This window comes from Diorhabda carinulata, chromosome 2 (genome assembly GCF_026250575.1).
Source record: "Diorhabda carinulata isolate Delta chromosome 2, icDioCari1.1, whole genome shotgun sequence".
NCBI classification, from domain to species: Eukaryota; Metazoa; Arthropoda; class Insecta; order Coleoptera; family Chrysomelidae; genus Diorhabda; species Diorhabda carinulata.
This window is the reverse complement of record NC_079461.1, coordinates 26,165,998-26,181,825: the sequence shown is the minus strand read 5'-3', so window position 1 is coordinate 26,181,825 and position 15,828 is coordinate 26,165,998. Positions and strand designations below refer to the sequence as shown.

At 32.0% G+C, this 15,828-nt stretch overlaps 1 protein-coding gene across 4 annotated transcripts in view; it reads right to left on the bottom strand.

The window, feature by feature from the left end:
* Window positions 1–15,828, bottom strand: part of LOC130903859 (probable G-protein coupled receptor B0563.6) — a 233,756-nt gene that overhangs the window by 13,178 nt on the left and 204,750 nt on the right. For 3 of the 4 annotated variants that reach the window (XM_057816209.1, XM_057816207.1, XM_057816206.1), the window contains one exon: window positions 5,609–6,291. In XM_057816209.1, coding sequence (XP_057672192.1) covers window positions 5,609–6,291 — 683 coding nt within the window. The remainder of the gene's footprint in view (window positions 1–5,608; window positions 6,292–15,828) is intronic. The other variant, XM_057816210.1, reaches the window with a different exon arrangement.

Genomic DNA, 15,828 nt, shown 5'->3' with positions numbered 1-15,828 from the left:
ACAACCATCAACATGATCAAAAAAGTTCACAACTTGATACTGGATGACTGTAGGATTAACGCTAGAGAGATAGAAGCAGTCATTTGCATATAAAAAGAACATATTTGACATATACGTAGAAGCTATTTACACTTTCACAGTTTCTTCTTCACTTTCTCAGAAGGTCAGTCGAGACAGTGGATTGCAAACAGCGAACCGAAAAAGGCCGGATGGCTCTCCGTTTTTTTGGGTTATATATTTGAAGTGTTACTTTGACGTGAGTTTTCTGGCAACACTCTATAATTTTTAGCAAAGTTTTCATTTGTATGGGGTTGGGGACGTTTTGGTTCAATGAATATGAAGAACTACACCGACATGTTGATAAATGAAAGACATCATATTAATTCTCGCATTAGTGACGTATTAAAACAGAAATTCACACCTCTTACTTCCTATGTAAGAAAATATTTCTTTTAATGTATGTTAACATTGGAAAGTGGATCGCAAGGATCGTTAAAAACTGAAATTCAGCAAAGAGTTTTGACCACAATCCGACAGATCATTTACTGAATCCGCTCAAACTCAACAAAATATGAAAAAATTTCAACCAAATTTAATCATGCGATATAAAAATAAGATCTTTCATAATTTTAAAATCTTATTTACTGTCTAAAAGCGTGATTGAAATTGATAAATACTCTTATCATTTTTCTAATTCAGTATCTCCAATCCATTGTTATATCTTTAGGGATCGAAGAAGCTCTAATTTTGCTGGAGAATGTATTCACCCAGCAATTTCTAGAAAGTCTTAAAAAATATAGTTTTGAAATCCCATATTAATTCAATATAATGTCTGTAAGTTGTGTCATCCTGTCTATCCATATATTCAAATGAATTTCTAGTTTCGAGGAAAAAATTTGAATATCAAATAAAGCGAGTATTTATATAAGTATCTAGTTTGGGAGGTAGGGGATGATGATGAGACTGATTTATTATTTACCAAAGCTCTCGTTTTATTTTCTCAAAACCATATTTATGTCCTTCAGTTATTTTTGTGAGCTATACATCGACAGAATCTTTAGTTCCACTCTTGTTAAGAGCGCAGTTTTTAATTGATATGGCTTTCGCCCATAGTATTTCGTATATTCAAGAATTACGATCTTCTTAAACAGTTTCTGAACTATTATTTGAACAAATATTTCGCTTGAATAAACTATCTGTTCACTATACGGTTGATATTTCTGAATGTTACTATATGTTCATCATTCTTTTTATTAAACTGCTCTCACAAGACATCTCACACATTAAACATTTGTTGTCCCTGATCGAGGTTGTTTTTCAACGTCTTCTTGGTTTTTTAAAAACAATTTGTGCCGTTGGTAAACTGATTTTCCTATGCTTGACTATTGTGACATACAGAAAATATAACTGCACTTCACTGATTAACAAATGTGTTAGCTATACGAAATTGGAAATAGGCTTGGGGATGTACTCTAGCATACGTCGATAGAAACAACTTAATCAAATTATCTCTACTAACAGTATCAATTCTGTCACAGATCTCCTATAAAAGCAAGAATTGTTATTTTTCTTTAATATTAATATTCTTTATATATTACAATATTCACGAGTTTTATAGAAAAGGTTACGTGACCACCCGCTTTTATTGAGTTTAAATCAATTTCCACTCTCTCGGCGATTTTCCTTTCCAATATATACAAAGTTGTTGGTTTTCTTGAATTATATGTTTCTCGTTTCCTGAAATCAGTTAGGTTTCAAATCGAATCAGTATCTAAGTAGCTGCTCCTTTAAAATACGCTATACTTGTACCAAATTATATTTGGAGCTATTGCTGATTATCTCAATATTTGTATGCTTTGAAAGTTTGTTATAATATTAATTTCCCTATAATTTATATATGGTATGGACTCAAATATTTGATCAGAGTGAAAATTCTGAATAATAATAATATCAAATTCTTACATAGGAGGATTGATTATTCTAAAAGTTTTGAAAGTGCCAGTTTGGTCATTCTGTAGCTCTACAGCTGACAGGTTGGAGCACGTGAAAAACTAAGCTACTAATAGCTACATCACAAATTCTACAATTTGAACTTTTAATTTAGGGCTGCAATCATCTCGGCTTTCCTCGGATAAGTTCCAGCTCTTATCTCTACCTTAAAGTCTTGGTTGTGTTATTGCTTGCAGGTTTCACATCTGTTTGTTCTCATTTCGTTAAGTAATTGGTACTGTCCAATTTAATATCAATTTAACACACTACCCAAACAATATGTACGAGGATATATTGAAAAATTCTTCGCCTACTATAGAACCAAACAAAATTTCAATATCAAAATATTTTATTACTCAACATATTCTCCTCTTAATTGGATACATTTATTAATGCGAACCTGCAATGTCTCTAGACTTTTTGTTTTTTCTTGCTCTGCAAACCAGACCTCCACAGCTTTTATTACCTCCTCGTTGGAAGACAATTTACAACCTTTTAAACTTTTTTTCAGTTGAGGAGAGAGATGATAGTCGGACGGAGCCATATGTAGTGAATAACGGGGGTATTCTAGTAATTCAAACCCCTAATCACAAATTTTTTGCATGGCATCATGAGATTTGTGTGCAAGAGCATTGGCCTGCAAAAACAAAACACTTTTGGATAGCTTTCCGTGTCTTTTCTCTTCAATTTTTCCCATAGAATCAGTCAATAATGTTGAATAGTACTACCCGTATCTAAAAAATCAATCATGATTTCTTTTGGACACGAATCTTCTTATGTCTTGGAGAACCAGAGTGTCGCCATTCCATCGATTGTTGCTTTGTTTCTGGATCGTAGAAAAGTCTCATTCATAGTAACAATTCGGCTTAAGAAGTCTACATCGTTTTTAAATCGAGCACAAATCGAACGCGATGCTCTTACCCTTGCACGCTTTTGGTCAACATTCAAACATTTGGGCCATCCATTTTGCAGCAACTTTTCTCATGTCCAAATTAAGTGAACTATATGATGAACGCGTTCGTATGAAATATTAAATGCTTCTGATATCCGTTTTAGTCCAATTCGATAGTCTGATAACTCTGAATCGATATTTTCGGGGACTGACACAGAAACTGGCGTTCCCGATCGGTCTTTATCTACACGTCTAATTTTTCACGGTCGCATACGAAGGACATTGATAACCAAGGATGCTAAGCATATCTTCGTAAATCTGCTTACCGCTAACCCTTTTAAGTACAGGTACTTGATGATGGCTCGTTACTCAAATTTTTCGATATTCACAATTTCGGTGGACATCTTCCTTTTAATTTATTGCGTAAGTTTGGTTCACTTTTTTGACGTCAAATTTCACGCTGACATTCCGAATAAGTTATTGTTCGTTGCTATGGAAACGCAACATTTTGTTTATGCATGGAACTGGTCTAGGCTAACTAGATATCAATACATCCTCGTATAACTGGGCGCCAATCCACATTCTTCCAATTCTACAGCTTATTATAATATTTGAAGCTCTCTATAACAAACTTTAAATTAAATTGACGTTACTAGCTATAGGATAATTTAGAGTGATATGGTCAGAAGTTTAAGATGACCAATTAAAAAAATTCCAGCTCTTATCAATAAATGGCACTATGTATCAGCATTGAGAGCTTGACGTTTGTGAGAGATTTTCTGTTTTCAGATGCCAAAATAAATACGAAAATCGGACCGTGGTAACTGGACACAAAAGTAGCTATCAAATGCAGTAAATGCCATTAAAAACGACAACATGCCAATCTATAGGGCTACAATAACGATTAATATTTCAAGTAAGACTTTGCTAGGGCGTCTGAATGATTCTAGAAAGTGCCATTTGGGCCCAGGAACTACATTCGGCTTTGAAAATGAGAGGAGACTATGTGGTCATATTATATAGAAAATGCAGTGATTTGCGAACGATCGTATCTAAATTTGCACAACAAATTGAAACATAAATTCAACAGGCAAAATCAGAAATCTGGATATGGTCTTGTGACTGAAATTTTAGAAAAAAAAATGATATTAAAATGCGTAAATTCGAGGAATATCCATTGCTCGCTTGAAAAGTATGAATCAGATTGATGTAGAATCATTTCAACCTTTTAGAGACCCTTTTTGAAGGACAACGAATTGTTTACTAAGCCCTCTAACATCTTGAATATGGATGAAACTCGTCCACAACTGAATAATCGTCCTAAAGTAGTTTTAGTGAAGAATGGAAGTAAAGTCGTAGCCACAATAACGTCGACGAAAAAATGAGAGTCTGAGTCTGCTGCAATTGCGAAGGAGTATTTTAACCTCCTGCTTGAATCATGAAGCGCAAAAATAAAAAGCAGAGTATGAAGATGGCGTACCTCCAGGTTCCGTCCTCTAGATTTCATAAGAATAGCTACCATAACTGTGGATATCTATACAGTTCAGTTGAAGTTCTTGAAACAGCCGAAGCAAATGACACTATTCTTTTTTGTTTGCTAACTCTCTGATAGAGTTTTTTCAAGTCCTTGGAATCGTTTTTCTATTATGTCGTGATTGGCTTATTAATCATCTAGGTCGAAGGATTACCCGATCACAATTTGACACAATATTATCAGAATCTTGGGGAAAATCTACGTTTAAAAGGAATGCTACTGGGTTCTGCTCCACTAGCATATATCAGTATAACCCGTCCATTATTCCTGATTATTATATATATCAGATCTATGAAGGGTAAAATAAAGGACCATTATAACCTAACGTTTCTAATGAAAGCCAAATCGCAAAACCATAGGGTGGTGACTCGAAATCAGGAACGTCAAAATCTGATAACGACACTATCACAGCTCATTCTAAATTTCTTCGTGAATAATTCAATGTATTAACTCTTAAATAGATGCATGAGAATTGTGCTACGACATGTAAAATCAAAGCAAGAGGAAAGGAAAATGAAAAAGGACGAAGAAATAATATGGCTATCTGACACGGATGGGTCGGATAAGATGACAACTTACTTGGTTTAAAAAAAGTCAATTACTAAAATATCAATTGATAAACCGTCTCCAAAGTCTGTTAAACCATTGTTGATTAATGAAAGATTAATAATATGATACAGATTTTCATTTCTTTTTGTAACAATTACATAAAATCTTACCTTAAAAAATTACCTTAGTTAATGTCTTGTATTTAGTCTTATCATATTCTTTTGAGAGGATTAAGTGACAAAATATGTTATTTATGTTCTAAATTAGAGTTATTCACTATCAGCAATTTATCAAAGAAACTGACATTTATTCAACAGAATAAACGTCATAGGTAGTGCCCAACAGAGAGGAAGAAATCTGAAGCGTAACATAAACACGTAGCAAACTCAAATATGATTTTACATAGATAAATAATTGAGATAAATGATCAAATTAAGTATTCTCTTGAGACTAGACTAGCAAACATGGTAATATGGAAATACAAATACAATGCGTTCATTTATGTAACAGTAAAGTTATTGAGCTACTACTTTCTATAAAGTTTCAAGTACTTGGAAGATGAAACAGAGAAATAAAAAAATTCAACATGTTTTTTTTACATCTTTAATGTAGTGTGAAAGAGAATCAATATGAATAAATCTTACCTGGTAGTGGAAATGTATCAAATTAGCATATGAAAGGGTTATATTCAGTAGTACCATAGGTGTTACACACACTAAAAATAATATACTCGTAGATCCAAGTAACAAAACTAATCTTCTTTCTTCTGCAAACTTCTTAGGATCATCCTCACCAGATGTTTTACGACTAGTCATCTTCCTTCTCCTTTCGCAAGATCTTCTATACACAATTAAAATTCTTAAATTTAATGCAGCTAAAAGAATAACTGGAATTATCTTGAATATTACTTCTAATACAATTTTATACACACTAAATAGCGGACTATTTAAATAAACCGTGTCCTCAACTCGTTGATAGATTATAGTTCCTTCTGGTAACAACTGACACGTTCTCACTTCATTTCTGAATATGATTGGAATATAAAAAATTGTGGAGAATACTGGTATGATAGTGACAACGCGAACAGGTGATCCTAGAATAGGTCTAGCGTGACCTGGATGGCATACGCTGACATATCGTTCCAGAGTTAAAGCCAATAACATCATAACACCTATTCCTAAACAACTGTTGCCAAGGAATAGTTCTAGATGTGCGAAATAATATGCTGGAATTGAATCCTCCCAATGACCTTGTTCTCTGTGGACAAAAACTCTCCAAGCAAACGGTAGAACACATAGCAGAGCTAAGAGTGCAGCAAGGGAATAACCTGGAAATTAGAACAAAAAATTATTGGATACTTCGGGATGTAATATAGAGAGTGATTAATAATATAGGGGTAATTCTACAAACTAAGGAGGAATTTGACTCTGATTTCATCACATTTTTTACACATTCTATTGGCGGAAGTTAGTACAGTGTGTTTTAGCTTACCCCGAAGTGCGCGGATAAAATATTTAATATTTTTTTATTCATGACCATTTAAAAAAATCGAGCCATGAAAAATTGTGGGTGTCACTAGGAAACAACAAAAACCAATCGAAATCAATCATTTATTTCACAAAATTTTTTAATTATCTTTCATAATAACAAAAAGTAGTTCCAAACTTGGCTTACATACGAATTATATACCTAAAACAGCATTCAACAGGAATATTAATCATCAAATGATTATCAAACTTAATAATCTATCTTAAAATTTCCTTGCTAAGATTGTTCATTATCACGGAACTCAGGACCTATCAACTCATCATCGGAAGTATTTTTTCTAACAAAATGGTTCATCATATTACTCATTAAATTTTTCTTTTCATAGGATTTGTCTTAGTATTCCCTCCAGTTTTTGCGAGCTTGCCTTTTTCACGAGCCGACATTTCAGAAACTAGTTTTTTCCTGCAGCTTCTTATACTTTTTGCTTTCTTTTCTCTTTTTCAGCCGCTAATCTCTGAGGGTCTTTTTCATATCTAATTTTTTCAGTTATCCTTTTCTTTTCTAATATTTCTTCTTTGGTCTGTCTCTTTTTAAGCGTAATTTTTCCTGTGTAACAAAATATAATATTCAAATAGAATATTTGTAAGATCGTTTGAATAATTCTTTATTTTAAACGTTTAATCCGAAATTTCGAAACAATAATAAGAATACTTTTTTTAAACCACCACCATAATAACAAATTACAAGAGTATGTTCATTTTATTCATTAAACCATTTATCTACAGTTTAATGTGAATATTGTGTAAAAAATACTATTATTGCATAGAAGCAATATTTTTAATATGATCTGTTACGGATCGTTATTCATTGAGCATGAGCCGCCCTGGTCTTCAGACAGTACTGTAGAAATATTTACCGAAATCCATTAAAAATTCATGATGTACGAATGTATAATTGAGAAAATATACTTAAATATAAGCTGTAATCTCGCAACTTTGAAGGCATATAACTCGAAGGGTCGTATTTTTAAAGGAATCTCCTACGCGAATACAAGATTTTACGGAGACTGCATCATCATTCACGATCATAAAACAGTTGAATTCAAATGTGGCCGTATTAGCTAGAGTGAAGACAAGCATTCAATACGGCTAAAAACTGGGACAACCATCAACATGATCAAAAAGTTCACAACTTGATACTGGATGACTGTAGGATTAACGCTAGAGAGATAGAAGCAGTCATTTGCATATAAAAAGAACATATTTGACATATACGTAGAAGCTATTTACACTTTCACAGTTTCTTCTTCACTTTCTCAGAAGCTCAGTCGAGACAGTGGATTGCAAACAGCGAACCGAAAAAGGCCGGATGGCTCTCCGTTTTTTTGGTTAGGTTATATATCATTTTTCTAATTCATTATCTCCAATCCATTGTTATATCTTTAGGGATCGAAGAAGCTCTAATTTTGCTGGAGAATGTATTCACCCAGCAATTTCTAGAAAGTCTTAAAAAATATAGTTTTGAAATCCCATATTAATTCAATATAATGTCTGTAAGTTGTGTCATCCTGTCTATCCATATATTCAAATGAATTTCTAGTTTCGAGGAAAAAATTTGAGTATCAAATAAAGCGAGTATTTATATAAGTATCTAGTTTGGGAGGTATGGGATGATGATGAGACTGATTTATTATTTACCAAAGCTCTCGTTTTATTTTCTCAAAACCATATTTATGTCCTTCAGTTATTTTTGTGAGCTATACATCGGCAGAAATATAAGCTGTAATCTCTCAACTTTGAAGGCATATAACTCGAAGGGTCGTATGAGAAAATTTTTCTCGTGTCACAGTATTATTTTCACGTCATCTACTCACTCTCCATCAAGACCTGGAACACCAAGTATAAAATAATTTGGCTATGGTCTGAATACTTTCGTGGTTCAAAGATATTTAATATACTATTCACTTATATCAAAGAACAATAGAAAGAATGTAAAATCAAGATAATAAGTTAACATATGGTAAGTCCGTAATGAAAGTGTACACCGGGAATTCCAAATAAAATAAGTCAAAGAAGAGATAAAGGAGACTGCTAAGTGTCACAAGTACGATTATAAAACCACATAAGCAATAAAATGTTGAAGCTTCTAAATCACAACACCAACATTTTCTTCCATAACTCACTATTTATATCACTTTTTGATAATAATTAAAAATTTCTGGACATTTGATTTAATTTGAAGGGGTAAAAAGAATTATTTTATCTGGAAAAGATTTAAAATAATGAAAATATGTATCATTTTCGGGTGCTTGATTTCCTTTTAAATCATGAAATACCGCTGTCTTATTCCAACGACCATCTTATCGATGTCATGATGGAACCGTTGTCCTTGTTTATCGGCAAATGCTCCTAAATTTTCAGGGAAGGATTCCCTCGACGTTAGTGACATTATCATCACTTTTGTGGATATTTAAAAAGTTCTTACATACGCTTCGAAATGCAAGCCAAGCACATTTATATCTTTGATTTAAGTGTTCAATAAATGTCGAATCTTGGAAAATTGTTCAATTTGGGAACCCACAAAAACTCTCTCTTCGATATAGCATCGCTAAGACGAGGAAACTTTATTTTCAACAATTGAAATACATCACCTGTCTTGTCCATTGCTTCCACAAATTGCTTGATCAATCCAAGTTTGATGTGCAAAGGTAGCAAGTGAATATTTTCCTTCGGAACCAAAGGATAGTGGATATTGTCCTGACCAGGAATAAAATTCTTTTGCAGAAGCTAGTTACGTATAGCGTAATTTTTGACTCGGTCTCGGCTGTTCAATTCACAAAGGATGCAGCAATATTTTGTGAATCCTGATTGCGCGTCCGTGATTAGAGTAATAGTAAATTCTTTCGCGAATCTGTGTATCAGCGCGGCGTGATGCAGTGAATATATTTTTATTAATGTTTTGGTAATTATCTAGATTAGGTTACACTCCTCCTATTACGTTAAAATTTTAGTACGTTATAGAGAAAATTAAGCTATAAAATTCGATATACATACAGGGTGTCCCAGAAATTGCACGCCAGGCTGACACGGGAGGTAGATCAGCTTTAGATCTATCAAATAAAAGCAACATGACCTCAGTAAAAGTTTTTTAGTTTTCGAGATATTAACACTTTTAGGTTTTTTCAGAAAATCTCTTTTTGCCCTATTTTTGTCTGTTATGGGCATAAAAAACCTCTAATTTATAATTCTTTTTTTTCTGGGCTACCACTAATAGTTGGTTGAGACAACCCAGTATTCATTTTAATAAAAAGTAGCACGACATTAACAAAAAAAACAACTCAATCTTACCTTTTGTTTCAAAGCGAAAACCTTAACTAAAGTTTGGTTAGCGACTGTGAAAAAAAAATGTACCAGACTGAGTCAGAAAATGTTCTCAAAAACTAGCCTACTTAGTGCTCTTTAAAAATGGTATAATATTCATAGAATTATAAATTAGAGGTTTTTTATGCCCATAACAGACAAAAATAGGGCAAAAAGTAGAGATTTTCTGAAAAAACCTCCCGTGTCAGCCTGGCGTGCAATTTCTGGGACACCCTGTATATACTTTGAAGTTCCAGAAAAAGAAAAATAATTTATACATCATAGTTTAGCTTAGTATGCATAACCTAACCTAACCCAACTATTAATTTTAACTAAGAATATTGATAGAATATCAATAAATAAACAGCAATACACAAAAATTCATAGAATTTTATGTTTTTCATGGTCAAACACGAGTAAAAAAAATATTGATAGGTTTACTAACGATAGTCGTCTGTAAACAAACTAGACTAAATTCTCTGCAAATTTTATGATACATGATGTCATCATTAGGTATTTTGTTATAGTTTATATAGTATCAATATTGCCATACACTTTGCTATACATTTTATTACCTGATTTCGGATATTTAACGGCTAGACATTGAAAAATGTAAAAAATAAATAGGGGATGTCCTCCACAAACGGAGGATGATGGGGCACAAATTAAGTTCATATTGAGATTCAGGGGGTAATTTTACATAGAAATTGTCAATAATGATGTAAGGGCCCATTTTCATGCAGATCAGTGTAGTTAAAACACATTTTAATACATAGTAACCGTAATAGTGAAGTGTATATAAACAACAATTTTTTGTCAACCATTTGGTTGATCCTGAGATTAAGTGCATTTTCTCATGAAAAATATATAGTTAACTCAGTTAATGCTAAAAATGATAATGTGATAAGTTATGTATTTTCTGAAACTTCGGTGTGTAATGTTGGAAAATGTAGCCAAAATTGCTATGCCGCTGTAGTAGCAAACTTTTATATCACTATTTTATATTGATAGATCAGTCAAATAAACAAAGATTTTCCTGCTGTGATTTCATGAGTGATACGAAAAGACATAATTCCATACTACCAATTTGAATTTCGTTTGATAAAGTATAGCAACTATAGACCTGATGATGAAACTAAAAAAATGGTCCTTTTGCAAAGGGTTGAAGTATTGCAGTCATATTAAATTTACCTAGGAACTGAATATCCCGAGAAAACATAGAATAAAAAACGGTGTATAAAATTCAAGATAAATCACCTTGATTGACAAAATAATAAATTATCTTCTGATCAAACAAAAAATCTGAAAATTAAGTATGAGGAGCATGTTAAAAATAATAGAGGAATTGAGGAAAAAGAATAAAAATATCTATTGGTTGTTTGGTAGGCACTCCAACCAAAGCTCTGATTCACAAACAGGTTTTAAAACCGGTGTGTACCTATTACCTACAATTATGAGGCTATACCAAAAACAAAACAATTTCAAATATCTAGAAACGCTTTAATATCGAAAATTACGGACCAGGCAGACACTTCTTGATACAAACATTCCAATTTTGGAGTATCCTATCATTTAGAAAACCAACACCGGACACGAATGATCAAACAAAGTAATTCATTGAAGCTTGTATAATTGAAAAGCTGGATTAAATACATTTCTATTTTCAAATTGGAGAAAAACTTTTTTATTTTTAGTTGATATTTCCGTTTTTTTAAGTACATGTTCAACCACGTTCAACAACCTAATTATGTGAATCATTATTTATACAGGTTAATAATGTACTTTGTATTTGATTTTTTCTCAAGACTATTTACAGAATGTTCGTCTCTTTTTTATTTTAATTTGTCAATATATGCATAAGTATGATACTTTAGAAACATCTTTGTCAATGTAAATTTTTCATATAATTATGTTTTTGCATTGCAAATGATATGGCTGTCATGAAAAGTTCATTTATTTTATCGTCCTTACCCAAACATATAAATATACGTTTGAGAATCGGTTTCCTAATTTATCTCTTGAAAATTTGGAAGCTCACTGTTGACCGAATAGATTGTTACAGTCTCTAATTAGTTGGTCTTCTCCATTTAGGAGCTGATAGAGATAAAAAATGATAAATTGTATGATTTTATACATGAGGTAAGTCTTTAAACAAACCAATTATTGCGGATAAAAAATTATTATCCTCAAAAGATTTATAAACAATAATGTGAATTAGTTTGGTACTTTCTACTGGATGCTGGATAAATTTTCAAACCTTTGAAGCAGATATGATCGTCTGCCCTTCCAAAACCAATGATTGAAATACGAACATCTCGATTGTCCCATTTTCACCTTTCATAATAAATTAAGGATCATTTTAACTTCTTCGAAATTGAAGAATCATCACTTATGTTTAGATATTACAGGGGCTATGTCAACATGCTCTAAAGGCGCTGCTAAATCTGCCTCCTCTCCACATTATATTAAAAATAAGGGAATCTGACTGATTAATCAAAGATTCTAAATAATTGATGAATCTAGATTCAAGTAGCTCAAATGAGTTGGACTAAAATCTTGAAAAATTTGAAAAAAGCTTGCAGAGTTATACCAGAAATATCTGATAGATATAGGTGACAAAACGACCCAAACAATGTACAATCTACACTTCAGGAGAAAATTAAAAAATTGGTTTTAATAAACGTTGTTCCAGATAATAGATTGTTCATTTCAAGAAAGTATTTTTCCTGGATTCCTAATATAACTTAGATTGTAAAAGTTAGTACACATTTAGTATCTCTTTTAGAAATATTTTTTGTTCTGAAGCAAGTGTTCAAATTTTGAGGAAACAATGATAAAGTTATATAAAACAATTTTCAAAGTATATATCTTAACTTTCATCAACTTGTTAATATCATTTAAGAATTGCAAGGGCTTTACAGATATTCTCTCTCATTTCCGGAGATATATCGTCATTTTTCACTCGTCTCCTGATGGGCTCTTTGACACGTTATTTGATTATTTCGCAAATTATATTTTCTCTGAAATATTATAGAAGACTTAATTTCAGTCCGGTTACTATATTTAGATATTAATGTACTAAAACAAAACAACAAAGTGTTCGAACCGTTGAAACCATAAATATAATTATCATTATTTAATCGACCTTATTTATCTTGAAAAGAAAATACTTTTTAAACGTTATTAAGTCTCGGAAAATGAAATCATATTGGCAGCTGCCCAAATAAACCGTGGTAGTGCGCAACCTTTTATTATAATATCGGTTTAGTCAGGACCGAATTGGAGCGGAGCGGAAAAAAACTTATACTTATACTAATACAACGATGAGTTTCATTGTCTTCAATCAATATCATATTGATTCCATCTAATTAGGGATTGTAGCATTGAGAGAATATAACCTTCATTTCAAATGTAAGGAAAATCATCAAATAACAACAAAAAGCTACTGAAAAATACGATTTGTATAATCAATTCCCATGAATTATGTCAAGAATTTTTTTCTATTCATATATATGCACCAAAATACTGGAAATCCAGATGAGTGAAGTAGTTCATATCCCAATTTCCCATTACTAATTTTGCATATATTGAATTATTTATTTATGAGACTCCTGAAACACTTGAAGACCGGATTTCTGCTGAAATTACCTGAATACTTAAGCTTAACCCTTTCCATTATTGATAATATGTGATTGTTTCAACAATAATCACATAATCTCTCCAATATTTGCTCCGTATTATTTGTTTATCTCAATTATTTTGGTCACGTTGTTATATACTTTCTTGGACGTTGATATTTCCTTAGTGTTTTGGCATTCCTTAACATATTATTTCTATAGTTATTGTTGTCAGGTTCCTATAACTTCTTTTCGTAAGTTCAATGCTCCAGGCTGGACTTCAATGTTTCACAGTTATTTACTTTGATTAGACTCCACTCTTGTTCGAATTATTGAAACATACTTTTTACGTCTAGGCTTCGACTCACGGTACTTCATACCGTTTTTTTCTGTTCATTCGTTCAGATGATCAAAATCTCACCTAATACTAATCAAACAATTGTTACTATAGACTATTTCAACTAGTTTTTTTTTCTCCTCTATACCTAGTTCCATTTCGCCCCAAGTATCAATACAACTTCAGTCGGCTTTTGTTTTGGTAGTAGTTCATATACAGTACAGGCCAACTATAAGGAAGCTGCGATTATCCTGATATTCCTCATACTCTACCAATATTTATATTGTTAGCTCCAATTTAACATTATCAATAGCGTAGGAAGTAACAAGTGCTAATATTTTGAGTGGAAAAAGCGTGAGGTCAATAAAGTACAAGGAAGAGATATAATATTCAATAGAAATATAATGGATCAATGTGAATACTAGCGATTACTTGCAACACTTCTTTTTCAACTAGTATGTCTCATACCCCCAGTTGTTAAAACAAGTAGTCACGCATTCCGATTTGTGAATCTGCTACTGAGTCACTTTAGTGAGATCTTATTTGCATTGCCACCGTAAATTATGAATTTTGACCAACGCTTCATAATTTTGTTTGTTTCAAGATAGAAAATAACAAATCCATGAATTTTGGAATTTTTTTTATGGCGGTTGTAGATTCTATAGAAGTAATTTTGTTTACAAATATTATGAACGATTGAAAAGTAAAAATTAATCAGTTGAAGATGGATAACGATAAGGACGTACTTTGGAAGCTGAAATCAGAATATCTCTTATAAATGAAGCAACAGATGATTCCTAAACGAGTGAATGTCAAATTTATGTAGAGTTCATTTGTATGCAGATATTATATCAATAAAATTTTTACATGAGACGTAAGTTGGGTCTACGGCTATGACCTGAACATAAATATTCGAATTTTACAATGAAAAACTAGCTCTAGAAAGGCATCATTAAGGTCATGATTATTTTGAGTTATACTAGATGAGTGTCATTATAATTTGAACAAATATCAAAGTGAACTCAAATTGTATATTATAGATTTTATTTTGTCAAGATGAATTCTTTTTTAAATATGAGTAGATTGTGTTAGAAGGACTGGAGTATTTCAAAGAATGGTGTTAGTATAGCTTTTTCGCCAATTTGATAGTCTAATTATTGATTTTAGAAGTGGAAATACGTAATACGGCATTATCCACCGACTTGGAAGGTGATCATAATCAATTGTCTACGCTGTGGTGCTATATACAGTCCTCTAGTTTTCATAAACACTAACGTTGGTGTTCAACAGTTTAGCTTTTCCCATGCGTCTTCTGGATCTTATCGAAAAGAAAAAATATGCTAAAAGGAACATATTTTACACCCGACAGACAAGATGACAGATTTTTTGGTAGAACTTTTCAAATATATTCCACTATTCATGACTTGAACTTTGAGATGAGCGCATTATTAACAATAGTAGTATTTTGAGGGAAGTTAATATAAAGTTTATGTTACCTTTTTACATAGTTCTTCTATTTCTTGTATATTTTCTCTATTTGGATTTCAATTAAAACGAAAAATAGGATATTTCAAATCGAAGAAAGAAGTGACATGTTGATATTTTCATTCAATTACTACAGTTTTAGTATAATTTTATAAGAAATAAGCTCCCTTAATGAGAGGCATCAGAAATTATGAAGATGTTTACACACATATCCATGGTAAAAACTCCGTTATTGAATAAGAGATAGATTTCAATATGTATTTCAACCATAGCCAATAAAATTGCAATTGGTACCATATTTGGAGAAAGGGAATGAATAATTACATTTATACGATTTTTAAGAGCCAACAGGGTGAAACTGGAGATCAAATTAAGATTTAAACTCTAGTTTAAGCCAATAATAGACAATATTGCTTTATTTTACAGGTCACAGTTAAGAAGACATTTATCTGCGGAAATATAACTAAAATTTTTCCGATATCTGTTTTAAATGAACGGAAATCAATTTGCAATTACAATTTCTCTAACAATGAAATAGTCTTTCTGGTTACCCTTGTGAAAAAACACCAGGAAAGATT